Raw genomic sequence first — 13,677 nt, 5'->3', positions numbered from 1 at the left:
TTTCAATGTTTACAAGACATAGCTCTTGGGATTGACCAAACAAAAGCCAGTCATCCAAATATACTGTAGACATCAGACCAGCAGAACGTAACAATTTGACTACTGGTTTCATAACTTTTGTAAAGACAAAAGGTGCGGTGCTAAGACCGAACGGTAAAACGTTAAACTGGTATAATTTAGAATCAAAAATAAAGCGTAAATACTTTTTTGAGTCATCGTGAATTTTTATTAAAAAATAGGCGTCCTTGAGATCAATGGTTGCCATAAAACAATTATGTGTAACTAATTTAATTGCTGTTCGAAGACCTTCCAACTTAAAATGTTCCGTTACTATAAATTGATTTAATTTCTTAAGATTTAAAATAAAGCGCATTTTACCGTTCGGTTTTGGCGTTAGAAAAACACTCGAGATAAATTGTCCCTCACAAGGGTTACACTCTGAAATGGCACCGATTCTTTTTAAATCGCTAATTGCCTCAAGAAACAGAGCTTTATCGGAGTCTGATTGTTTGTGCAATGGAGGTAATGACTCTTGATGTACAGGGCCTATAAAAGGTATCTTGTAACCATTAATCCAAGATAGGATGGTGCGGTCTTTTGTAATAAGAGACCATTGTTTATAATAATAATGGAGACGACCAGCGTACTTAACTGTATTTAGTATCGGCGGCGCAGTGGAGCTGTTTTCGCTGCTGGTTGACGCGATAACGTCTTGGATGAGTGCGCGGGCTGCTGCGTGCGGGGGGCTGCAGGCTGGTAGTTCCTCCCTGGCTGGGTCTGCGGCCTGTACGCTGTACCCGGGGGCTTGCGGTTTAAAGGCTTCATAGAAGAGGTAACTGGCTTTTTAGGTTTGGCAGGTGTATTTGCCTTAAGCTCAGTAATAGATTTATTGATTGTCTTGGCATGTTTTAGCGTTTCAGGTAGAGCTTCGCTAAACAGAAAGGAATCAATCTTCGTATTGGAAAGATGTTCTTTTACGTCTTTCTTAAGTGAAAATATTATAAAATTCCGTCTTGTGACTGAATCATTGTGCTGAATGTCACACAAAAGTCTCGCTAAGTCCATAAGTTTTTGTAATGATTCTTTATTTTTATTTTTAGAATTCATTTCATTAGATAAAATTTCTCCTAGGCATGAAATGGCGTGTGCCATTTGCTTTTGTTTGACAGCTAATCCTTTTTCTTTTTTAGCTACCGTTTCTGGAATAGCAGCTTTTATTTCAGGGTTAATTTTTGGAGCGTCAATATGAGAGCAGTTAGATGGGATCAGATACTTTGATAATAAATCCTTGCGCATCTCATAGCTAATGCCTGTGGTTGCTATGTGTTGAAGGCGCGAGGCCAGTTCAGGAATAATTTCCTTACCATGTTTTTCAGTCAGTGACGGATCGTCACCTAGGATTTCGAGGGCATCTGCATCTAGGGCTGAACTTTCGCCTACTATAATAGGTGGCGTTATTGGTTCTGGGTTATCATCTCCAATGAAATTAGCCTCCGGAGTCTCTGCTACATCTTCGACGAATGCCTCTTGGAAATTAATACTATTTCCATAGTTTTGATCGTAAATGACCTGGTCTAAGTCATACTGAGACCAGTCGGACGGTTCGATTCCGTATGTACCTATAAAGATATAAAAATATCATGTAATTTCGATTTTCACGAGCATAACGCAATGAAGAAAATTAATTTCTCTATACGAGTAGTAAGCATCTCAATTGACATAATGCAAGCAACTAAATATGGTTTCTGATTACATAATTTTGTGTTAGGTACAATTCCAAATGAATTGAGCGCCATCAACCATAAGTTGAAAAGTAGTTAGGATAAACAGTAAGTTAGGATCAATTCCCAGCGAATTGATCGCTAGCTAGTAGCTTACATTCATTATTCATATATCGTTAATCAGGTAAGGAACAATTCCAAGCGAATTGATCGCAAACCATTTAATTGTGTGGGTACAATCCCGAGCGAATTGAACGCCGATTATATTATTATTGTAACATAATAAGTAATTGTCGCTTACATTCATATTATATCGTAAATCAGGTAAGGAACAATCCCAAGCGAATTGATCGCAAACCATTAAATTGTGTGGGTACAATTCCGAGCGAATTGAACGCCGATTATATTATTGTAACATAATAAGTTTAAATTATTTAATACGCTGTAACAAGTTAGGTACAATCCCCAATGAATTGAACGCCAACTGTCATACGTATAAACTTTAATAAATTGATAATTAATTTCCGTTTTAATATTTTAAAACTAACTATATTTAGTTATTGATATAATAATCAAATTGAGGTTAAACTAACCTGTCGGCGCATGATTCGTGAGGGTAGATGGTGGCGCGGGCGACGCTGGCGCCAGCTTGGCGGCGGCCGGTTCCGCATGATCGCGCGCCGCCGCAGGGTTAACATTTTCTCGCTCACGAATTTTCTTCTCTAATTTTCGGACTTTGTTCAGAAGTCGATCCAAATCCTCTTGGCACGTCCGCGAACGTTTCGGCATTTTCACAGGTAATGTAAAAACGTGTTGAGTGGTCGGGCACTAAAGTGTCAATGAGGAGCCACAGCTATGACAGCGGTGAGGCGACGGGGCGGGGTTGGGATACCAGCATAAAAACTTTAATCTGCACGAAAATTCTCAACTGAGTGGGGTCAATCTGTGTTACTACAAGTAAAAATAAATAAATTCAATACCAATCTCGAGGACGAGGCGCGAAATATAATTAATATTATCGTTTTGGATGTTGTCGATAAGAGGAATCCTAACCTCCAAACCTTAGGTACCTTACTATTCAAGAAATAGATTCACTAGCAGATGGATGGACCTACGTTATTTCGACGATTTATAGCAAGTCATTGTTCATCGTGATCTGCCGCCTAGGATTGACAAGACCCTGCCGAATCACGTCACCGCCTTTTGCCTTTGAATGAATCTCTAGAATCTTATCTTGCCTTACTGCACCGTCCCATATGTGCTTTATTTTTATTTTATTTTTTATGGTCCAGGCGTGTACTACATCCCTCACGTGCGCGAGCACTCGGAGTTCGTGTCATACGCGCGGTCGCTGCCGACGGCGACGCCGCCGCAGGTGTTCGGCTTCCACCCCAACGCCGACATCACCAAGCACTTCCGCGAGACCGCCGACCTGCTAGATACAGCGCTGCTCACGCAGGTATTCGATAGACTGAATTTGAGGAACCCCCAGGATAATGTCGGTAAATGTAGTTAATCATCTTATGCTATATTATACCTACTGTATTAAACGTCGTATTATAATAATTAGACTTAAATTTTGAATTTAGTTAAACATAGCACACTACTTTTTAAATTTTTACTCATAATAATTATGCATGTGGGTCTCAGGAAAAACTTTGACAAGAAACGAAATGCTCACTTAAATCTCAGGGCAGATGTAAAGATTTAAAACAAACATATTCAAGCAAGTATTGCAATAAAAATATTTTTGTTGCGAAACGTGTAGCAGGATTTTGCATTTATTCCTTTGGGGCTTTTATTACGTGCTATTTTGTTCCCGGGCGAGCACTTAATTTTCTTTTAAAATTTATAACGCGCCGGTCGCAGCCAAACTACGTACTAAGTACCGGGCAGGTAATGAACGTGAGGCCACCCGCTACTATTTCGCTAAAATAAAGATCCAACTAATTCTAAAGTACGCCATAAATTTTCAAAAAGCTGCTATTACTTTTTTCCTCGTTTCGGACTTTGTTTGTTTTTCATTGTCTTTTTGTAAGCTAATTAAAATTAAGCTAAAGTTGTGAGACTAACAGAATATAAAAAAAAATATAATAATTATGTATTCAAATAAAAAATACAGTTTATAAAATATTAAACTTTAATAATTGTTTGTTATTAATTATTATTGTTAATATTGCAGTCTGATATCAATAGATGCTTAATAATAATAATTAATTAGTTAAATATTCATTCTAGTTACAGTACTTTTTAATCGCCGTTCATCATAATCTATGAATTCATTTTTGTTTGTTCTAATATCATTTTTGTTTTCAGTATTCTAGCATGAGCATATTTTAGCAATTCGGTACAATACTCTCATAATGTATTCTGTTTCATCGATCGCGTCCCACAGGATCGCACGGTGAGTGGAGGCTTTGACATTATCGTAATGTATTTCATTTGTTGAGCCTCTTGTAATTGTATTTTACTTTTCATGCACAAAGGACCTCTATCAACAATACCTCGTAAGTATATACCTAAGTCGTGTATTATGTGTCTATATACGTGATCCGTCTACTAATAGCCTTCGGCAATCCTGTTTTGTTAAATAAAAATGATACAACGAAAGCGATGATTCCCGAAAGCTATTGAGCGTGGTGGTGTTGTAATGTCGTTATGACGTATTTAATGTAATTTTCGTCGTACTGGGTTGCGGGTTTTTTGAATTTCAAACACGTCTCTCCTAAAGCAAACTTAATTTAAGTATTTAATTTTGTTTCTCGGCGGGCGTCGGCGCTTGTAACGTAGCAGTCGATCTCCGCTCCGGCTCATCAGTTTAAAGTGTTGTCACAGCGCTTCAAATAGATTAAAATTGTTGCATTCAGGAAAATGCTTTGCTGCGAATGCTTCTAGATGTATCTAAGCTTGTGCATGTTTCAATCGGGAGAAGGAATATAGCTTGTTTATAATATAGCTCAGATATAATAATATTATTCATGCTGTAAAACTAAAACAGGAAATGGTGCTGGGTTACCTGAGGATCAGGGATTATAATTTATGTCATCAAGACCTCTTATTAACCTCAAGTTTATTTTTGGCCTTAGAATCATGAAACCGCATTATGCTCTGACTCTGGGACTCCGTCCTTTCCTGTAGGATGTCTCCTCATATAAGAACAAAAACTATTTAGGACACGATGGCGGCTGGCGAGTCCAAGGTATCCCCGGAGGAGCAGGCGATGGTGATAGCGGAGGAGGTGCTGGCGCGGCTGCCGGAGCAGGTGGTGTGGGGACCGTCGCACGAGGGCGCCGTGCGGCCCGCCGACATGACGCCCATGTCCATCGTCGTGGTGCAGGAGGCCGCCCGGTACGAGCGCCTCGTCCGCGTCATCAGATCCAGCGCGAGAGCCGTCATTGGCGCTGTTCAAGGTATGACAACCTATTGTTCTTCTATTTTTTAACCTATTATATTTTTTTTATAAAATAACGGGGCAATCGAGCGACCGGGTCACCTGATGGAAAATAACCACCGTCGCCAATGGACACTCGCAACATTAGAAAAGCTGCAGGTGCGTTGCGGGCAGAAGAATTTAAAGCCCATATTTTTGTCGCTACCAAATTCTTCATACACAAAATAATAATAATTATTATCAAAATTTTATTGAAATGCGAAGAAAATTAGAAAACAAAAATGGCTAAATATTCCTAATCGTTTTTGATTTCGTTAAAACTTACTCGACTTTAATGGATATTTGCTATGTGATTTGTTTTGGGTTAGATTTGTTCACTGCTAGGATTTCTGGCTTATAGCCAGGGCCCAGGCGACTGGAGCGTGCTGATTATAAAAAGCTTTCGATATTTTGTACGGGAAATGTATTTTCACGTTTCACGACTTCTTGGAAACTGTAATGATTTCCTTTTGAGAAAAGTTAAATATTTTTATCAAAATCGTATAGGAACTGAAGGAGGCATAGATCTGACATGATACGTAATACATTAATTAAACAGTCGCTATCATTATCGCAGTATGGCTCTGGCTTCACGCTAAAAATCCATCTACATGTTAAAGCTTAAAGTTTAAAAAAAGGGCAAGAAATTTCGGGTCAGTCGCTGGTTCACACCACAGTTTTTCGAACCGCAGTTCGATACAGCGAAGGATTGTTTTTTACTTACTTTACTTACTTACTTACTGCGGCGCAGCGACCCAAATTGAGTCTTGGCCTCTGACACAAGCACACGCCATTTATTTCGATCCTGTGCGACATCTTGCCATGATCCGGCTCGTAACGCCTTCAGGTCCTTTTCTACCTCATCCCTCCAGCGGTATCTGGGACGGCCTACCGGTCGTTTGCCAGTCATTTGCCCCACATACGCTTTTTTAGCCGCTCGGTCATCATTCATTCTTTCTACGTGACCGAGCCAGCGGGTTCGGTGAGATTTGTATTCCCCGATAATATTGGGCGTTGCCACGAGTTTTTCAACCTCAAGGTTTTTCCGTGGCCTCCAACTGCCATCTTCATCCCTCGTCGGTCCGAGAATCTTGCGCAGTATTTTTCTCTCAGCTACTAACAGCTTTGTTTCCTCCTTTTGAGTTAGGGTCCAAGTTTCACTGCCGTATAAGAGTATAGGTCGAATTACAGTTTTATATATTCGTATCTTCGTACCTCTACTTAGGATCTTGGACACTAAAATTCTATGGAGTGCCGCACTACACCGAAGAGCACTTTGGATTCGGATGTCGATCTCATCTACTCTAGAATTTGTGTCGGTTATAGTGCAACCTAGGTACTTAAACTTAGCTGTTCCTGTGTATGAGATGTTATCTACTAAAAGATCTTCAGGTGGTCGTCGTTTATCTTTGTATCTCCGCATGTGCAAGTATTCAGTTTTGCCATGATTGATTTTAAGTCCGACTTTATTGGCTTCCTTCTCAAGGGTCCTTACCATATCCACGACATCAGACTTTTTCTCACTCATGAGAGCCAGATCATCTGCATAGCCTATTACTTGATGTTTTCCATTAAGCTGGACGCCCCTGTCAAGGTCTGTTACTTTCCTTATTATGTATTCTAACGCTAGGTTAAATAACATTGGTTTTTTAATTACCCGATTCATACCGCGGTTCGAAACAGAGAAGACCCGTTTTTGAATTAGTGGATTCGAACCGGAGTGTAGATAGTTCTATTATTACATATTCCTTTAAGTACAGTTAAGCTCAACATAATTAGGAAATCAAAAATATTAATTTCAAGTCTTAAGACCAAACTAAAGTAAAAATAAATTATAAGCAAAAAGTTTTTGAAAAAAAGCTTTTATTTAAATATACTTACTTAAAAAAGAAGAAAATAAATTTCCCCTTAAAAATTCTAACTATTAAGTTATAACTTCAATATATTATACAATTTTCATTATTATAAAAGCTTGTCGCGTGATTTGTTAATAATAAACTAGTAAGTGCTAACTTAACTGAGTAAACTGATATTATATTATTTATTTTATAATAGTAATTAAATGTTGACATATTGTTAAGTCGTGACACGACACGACACGACACGACACGACACGACACGACACGACACGACACGACACGGCACGACAGGACACGACATGACTTTTCAATTTACTCTCAATAAGCCTTTTTGTTTGATACCCATATTGCAGAAGTGCTTTAAAAATAACTATATTCCTCTATCTTATATGAGCCGCCATATTGGATGTAGAATGACATTACATTCGTTTCCGAGTTACTCTGAATGAGCCTATTCATATTTTGATACCCATAATGCAGGAGTGCATTAATAGTAACTATATCCTCCTACGAGTACCTTGAATGAGACGCCATATTGGATGTAGAATGACATTACATTCGTTCCCAAGTTACTCTCAATGAGCCCTTTCATTTGATACCCATATTGCAAAAGTGCATTAAAAATAACTATACCTCTACCTTGGATGAGGTGCCATATTGGATGTAGTATGACATGACATTCGTTTTCGAGTTACTCTCAAAAATTCCCTTTCATTTAATATCCATATTGTAGAACTGCATAGAAAATAACTATTTCGCCATCTTGGATGGTCGGCCATATTGGATTTAGAGTGATGGCACATACAATATCATGTATTGTCATCCAAACTAAACGTGCCTGCAAAATTTCAGCTCGATAGGTTAAATAAATCTACTCCAAAATTGAGTTCCAAGATTTCACCCGAATATACATACTTACATACATACAGAGCAAGTTAAATAAAAGCTTTTAAGACTTAAAAGAATAGGTAACATCATAAAAGAGTTGTTAGGGTTAAAGTTAAGGGTTTAAAATTAACTTTATAATAATAATAATTTTACTCCTTTTGATTGTTTTACTACTTTGTTTTTTTTTTATTATTTTTGATTATTTTAATTTTTTTTATTTACATTACTTAAATACTATTCTTGTTGATTTGTTTAATTTTTTACTGTGATTTTATACAATCATATAGTTTTAATTATTTCTATAAAGATTATTTTCTTTTTGAATATTTAAAATTTACGACTGTGATTAAAATAATAATAAGGTTTTTATTTTAAATTAAAACCTTATTATTATTATTATTATTATTAAAGTTTCACATTTTTTATGATTTTGAAAGAAATGTAATTTCTTTATTAAAAATGTGTTTTAATTCCTTTTTGAAACCACTTTTCTATACGTCTGTACAAATAAATAAATGAGACTAAAAAAAGTTTGTTACAATAATTATTGGCTTAAATTCGTGGTCCGAATCCACCCATAGCAAAAAATAATTAATTAGTGGTTTCACACCACTCCAATCACCGCGGTATGAATCGGGAATACAAAATTTTTTAAAAACGGTTCTTCGCTGTTTCGAACCGTGGTTCGAAATTCTGTGGTGCGAACCAGCGAAAGACCCGAAATTTCTTTGCATCCTTTTCTTTTTGTGATGACAAGAATACTCGTATCGTATGTTATAGGCATAATTCTTTGATGTTTTCCATTAGGTGTAAGCGTGTTGACGGATATAACGGAGGAGGTGTTGACCAGCATGGTGCGCGGGCGCGTACCCTCGCTCTGGGCCGACAAGAGCTACCCCTCGCTCAAGCCGCTGGCATCCTACTTCGACGATCTGCTGGAGAGACTGAATTTCCTCCAGGTGAGTCCCACTCAAATCACGATCTATTTATTTATTTTTCACTGAACACAAGTTTCCAGAACAGCATATTAAAATGGATCCTCAATGACTTTACAAGCTCGTAAAATATCCATTTGTTTTCGATCAGTATCTTTATCTTTTACAAACTACGATCTCTGTTCGAGAGTGCCTCACCGTACTCAACGTAACACACCTCACCTCTAAAAAGTGAAATTTCATTAATATCGGGATTCGGGTAAGATTCCCATGGGCGAGACCTGGCGCGTGGGTATAATTCATACCGCAGACCCTATTCATCAAACGTCAGTTCAAATATTTCGCACAAACACCCAACCTCAAGTTTAATTAAACTCGTAGAGGCAATTTGTGTAACAATCTGGGAACCGTATAGGCTTCACATGTTGTAAAATAAATGTTATTTTCTTTTCCAATAGTCCAATTTTCAATTCCACGTGGTCGACGCGAGACCGTGCTATTCCAATTCCATCAACATTTGTACTTCGCGAGTTTGTTTGTTCTGTTAGATGCTAGCGGGCCTGCGGTTTCGCTCGCTAATTTCGCTTTATTGTTGTAAATCCAAACCAAATGTAATTTACGCAATTTCGTTATTAGGAAATGTGAAATACAAGCCACTTTGCAGTTGCTTAAACATTTCAATGCTGTATTTTTTGTAGTTATCTACATTTTAATTGATGTTTTTGTGACTTGATTGGTTTTGATAGGATGAACTCTTTCCTAAAATGTATGAATACCTACGTGTCTGTACGGCATCAAGATTATAACAGTCATAATATTATATTATGTAAGTTTAATTTAACATAATTTAATAAACTTTTTGAACGGCGATGTCTACAACAATGCTTACCAATTACCACCATGTATTTTTATCATCGAAATTTGTTTTCGTGTTCGTTTCTCAAGAAGTGTCTAATATTATAGAAGTGGCACTCACTGGGTCCGCCGCCTGTGTTCTGGCTGTCGGGCTTCTACTTCCCCCAGGCCTTCCTCACCGCCGCGCAGCAGAGCTACGCCCGCAAGTACAAGATACCCATCGACCAGCTTGCCTTCCATTTTGAGGTATTTAAGTTACAACTACAATTGATTACATACACGACATTAGACTATCATTGTACGAAGAACTTGTTATCGCTGATCGTTTTCTTTGTTTTGATGGTTTCTTTACATTAACTGTAAAGGGTGATCTTTTGTTCTAAACTTTTTAAAAGGATTATACTTTTGAATAAACATAACTTTTGTATTTTTCTATGGCTATAAAAAAATTAACAGCTTATTATTTTACACTTATACGAGTTTATGAAGATTCATAGACTTAAATTTATTTGAACGATTTTAGGTGCAACGACAAACCAACATCACAACGCCGCCGGAGGAGGGCGTGTTCATCAACGGGCTGTTCATGGAGGGCGCGCGCTGGAACATGAAGAAGTTCATCGTCGACGAGTCCATCCCCAAAGTGCTGTACGACGAGTTCCCTGTGGTTGGTGTTTCACGTTACCGCCCTGCCCCTGTAGACAAGTGGCAAAGCGCTAACGCTGACGCTAACGCTAGCGCTACAAAATGTATGGATTTGACATTAGTATTCGCTAGCGAAACGATGACTAATGTCAAATCGCATACATTTTGTAGCGCTAGCGTTAGCGTCAGCGTTAGCGCTTTGCCACTTGTCTACAGGCCCTGTGCTGGGTAGTATACAGCGAGAGCTATTACTGGGTGGTATATTACCATTGCTCCCAGTACGCCTTAGTGACAGCGCCAGTGGGTGCTTTCATACTAACCTAGTTTCAACCTTAATTTCGCAGGAGTTTGCGTCTGTTTCTAGTTTCTACCATTCCTGTATTCGTATCATTTTTTTTTTCTTATTTGTCAATTTCGATGCTCGTTGCTCATATTATTTGGTAATGGGGATTGTCCATTTTTTTTAATTTTGCTCATTACAAAAACATTTTGAGGAATAAGGTCAGTGATCGTTTTTTTGTAGATAAACGAAAAAAATACCCATTAGTTACTTATATTTTTGAACAAATACGTTTAACCTTTGTTTGACCTTCAATGGCGTTAAATTAGCAATAAATTCGACCAACATTACGTTTCGAACTTTTGGTAAGCTTCTCGTATCAGCTTTCACATTATGAGAACTTGCATTTGACGAACCAGCCATTATAAATAACATTGAAAGGAAATTTAAAACATATGCAGAGGTCAATTGGCGGCAGATGATGACGTCAGAGCGAAACTTTAAAAATTTATTGAGAAAAAACTAGCCAATGAATTTCAAAATTATTTAATTTATATTCTTAAAATACCCTATTTTAACGAAAAAAAAATATAAAAAGAACATGTGATTTTTTTTGGACAATGCCCATTGGTAGTGGTGCAATTGGGTGTTTGCTTTCGGACTGTAAAAAACAATCCAAATCAACTTGATCTGATTTCGATTGTCAGATGTGGCTGCTGCCGAAGAAACGCGAGGAGGTGGGCGGTGGGCAGGTATATCCGTGCCCGCTGTACAAGACGGCGTCGCGGCGCGGCGTGCTGTCCACCACGGGCCACTCCACCAACTACGTGCTGACCGCGCTGCTGCCCACCGCCGCGCCGCACACGCACTGGGTGCTGCGCGGCGTGGCGCTCCTCACGCAGCTGCCTTATTGATCTCAGAATTTAATTTTATTGTTACTTTAATTACATTTATTATTTAAACTTTTCTTAATTAATGATAATAATAAAATATATTTTGTATCTATATCTTTTTTATTGGTCTCGTCATGTCCTCTTGCTGAACATCTCTACATAGTATAAAACAAAGTCGCTTTTTTCCTTTATGTCCCTTTGTTCCTTAATCTTTAAAACTACGCAATGGATTTAAATGCGGTTTTCTTTAATAGATAGAGTGATTTAAGGTCTAACATTATATTTTAAATAACATCATATATTTCAATTTTCCATAGAACTTGGCACTCATTTATACATATCTCCATCCTTTTAACGGCGAAGTCCATAGACAAGAGCTTGTTTGTATGGAACTTGGCTGTCCATTTTTACATTTAGGTTTTTGGTGGAATTAAAAACTACTGAATCGATTTTAATAATTTTTTCAGTGAGTGACATAGGCTATATCATATTTTATATACGTGCGAAGCCGGGGCGGGTCGCTAGTGGTCTATAAAAAGTTTTACGTATAAATATTACCATACAATCCCTGACGCATGACATACAAATGATAATGAAGAGCAAGTTAATAATTTTTAAGTACCGTTAATTTTCCGTTTCTTGATATTTAAAGAAATAACGTAACGAAGATGACACGAGATTTAACTTTTCGTCTTTTTGATCCACTTTGTGATATAATGCTCATCTACATTTTAAAACTTTAACAACATTTCTAACATATAATATCATATTTCCTAACCAGAACTACATAATTTCACTCGTGAGCTAAGATAGTAAAGGATTAATAACTCTATCGTAGAATGTTTTACGATTCCCGAATCCACACGGGGTGCACCCTCCCGAGTCCCGGCTCACCGTCCCCGCTATTAATATAATTTATTGTTCTGTGCCGCGAGACTGATGGCCCTCCGCCGTGTGATTTTACACTCGTGTAACTAATTCATTACGATGGGTTCGGCTGCTGCGTAGCGATATAAAAATGGAACGCAGCGGGGATTAAAGTGGTGTGGATCTGCTTAATTAATGTAAAGATTCATAACCGCGTCTGATATAGAGGTAGACAGTGCAAAAGTTATTATTATAATGAACTATATTATAGTGGCAACTGAGCAAACTGAAGATTTTCTGCCCAGGTAAAACCGATAATCTTATTTAGGAGCACGAAGTAGGGCAGGCGAATGAAAATTGTATGATAACATTAAATGAGTTCTTCGCGGGTAGGTACCTATATCTCGTACTATCAGCTCGTCTCCGTTACTTACCGCCGTGATCTCGATTGTAATCGTAAATGTGTTACGAGAGTCGGGGGGAGTGCACCCCATCGTTTCGGGGTCAATGTCAGTAAGTGCTCGTTTTTATATGTCGCTCGCTCTAATCGAGCCCGGCGACCATTACCGGCGCGATGACTCAGAATTTAAGCGTATTACGCTGCCCTGTCATTTAGCATGAAAAAGCTCGCATCGCAGATACGGCATGTATTAAATAAGCGAGTAGCGGGCAGGGTGGTGTGGGGCCCGCTCCCCCCGCACTCCCCCCGCGCCGCCGGGCGTAGTACGGGAGGCACTCGGTCTGGCGCGGCGTCGCCCCGGCAACGCGAGATATTGATCTGCGCGCCGCCCCCGCCCCCCGCGCAGCATCCCCCGCACCCCGCCCGCCCCCACACGCCCTTGATTCCGCGCCCGCCCCGCCGCCCACCCCATACGAATACTTATTACTCTTCACACAACATACTCCACGTAATCCAATGAAGAAATTTCACTTGTTAGACTTGTGCCTTGCTTTTTTATAATGGCCCCATCTAATTAAGCAGTCTCGTAAATACGTGCATGTGAGCATCAGCAATTGAGTTAGTTAAGGCGGGTTGAGCCTCCCTTTCGAGAGTTTTCTTAGTGCATAATTTAATAAAACATATAACTATATAGAAGGTGTCCCTACATTATGGAAGTTCAAAATATATATAATGAAATGACGATTCTTAGTAATTAAGGACATGATATGCGTGCTCTCCAGGCAAATACATTCTGTTCCGAGTTCAGAGCATATCGTAGCTTTTTTGTAATTAATTATACTTACGTACTTCTAACTATTTACTGGTTTGGTTATAATTTCAGTTCAGTATGTTAATTAATTTA

General features: G+C 38.5%; 1 protein-coding gene across 2 annotated transcripts in view; it reads left to right on the top strand.

Moving 5' to 3' along the window:
* The window catches only part of LOC121728066 (dynein axonemal heavy chain 7), a 74,165-nt gene extending 62,625 nt beyond the window's left edge, over positions 1 to 11,540 (top strand). The window contains exons 69-76 of one of the 2 annotated variants that reach the window (XM_042116175.1): positions 3,014 to 3,180; positions 4,117 to 4,125; positions 4,208 to 4,228; positions 4,894 to 5,131; positions 8,706 to 8,857; positions 9,797 to 9,934; positions 10,212 to 10,355; positions 11,321 to 11,540. In XM_042116175.1, coding sequence (XP_041972109.1) covers positions 3,014 to 3,180; positions 4,117 to 4,125; positions 4,208 to 4,228; positions 4,894 to 5,131; positions 8,706 to 8,857; positions 9,797 to 9,934; positions 10,212 to 10,355; positions 11,321 to 11,527 — 1,076 coding nt within the window. In that variant the 3' untranslated portion in view covers positions 11,528 to 11,540. The remainder of the gene's footprint in view (positions 1 to 3,013; positions 3,181 to 4,116; positions 4,126 to 4,207; positions 4,229 to 4,893; positions 5,132 to 8,705; positions 8,858 to 9,796; positions 9,935 to 10,211; positions 10,356 to 11,320) is intronic. The other variant, XM_042116183.1, reaches the window with a different exon arrangement.
* Positions 11,541 to 13,677: the final 2,137 nt, after the last annotated feature.

The sequence above is a fragment of the Aricia agestis genome, chromosome 1, assembly GCF_905147365.1.
Source record: "Aricia agestis chromosome 1, ilAriAges1.1, whole genome shotgun sequence".
In the NCBI taxonomy this organism is placed as follows: Eukaryota; Metazoa; Arthropoda; class Insecta; order Lepidoptera; family Lycaenidae; genus Aricia; species Aricia agestis.
The sequence above is the reverse complement of the archived record's forward strand: the minus strand, read 5'-3'. Positions and strand labels throughout refer to the sequence as shown.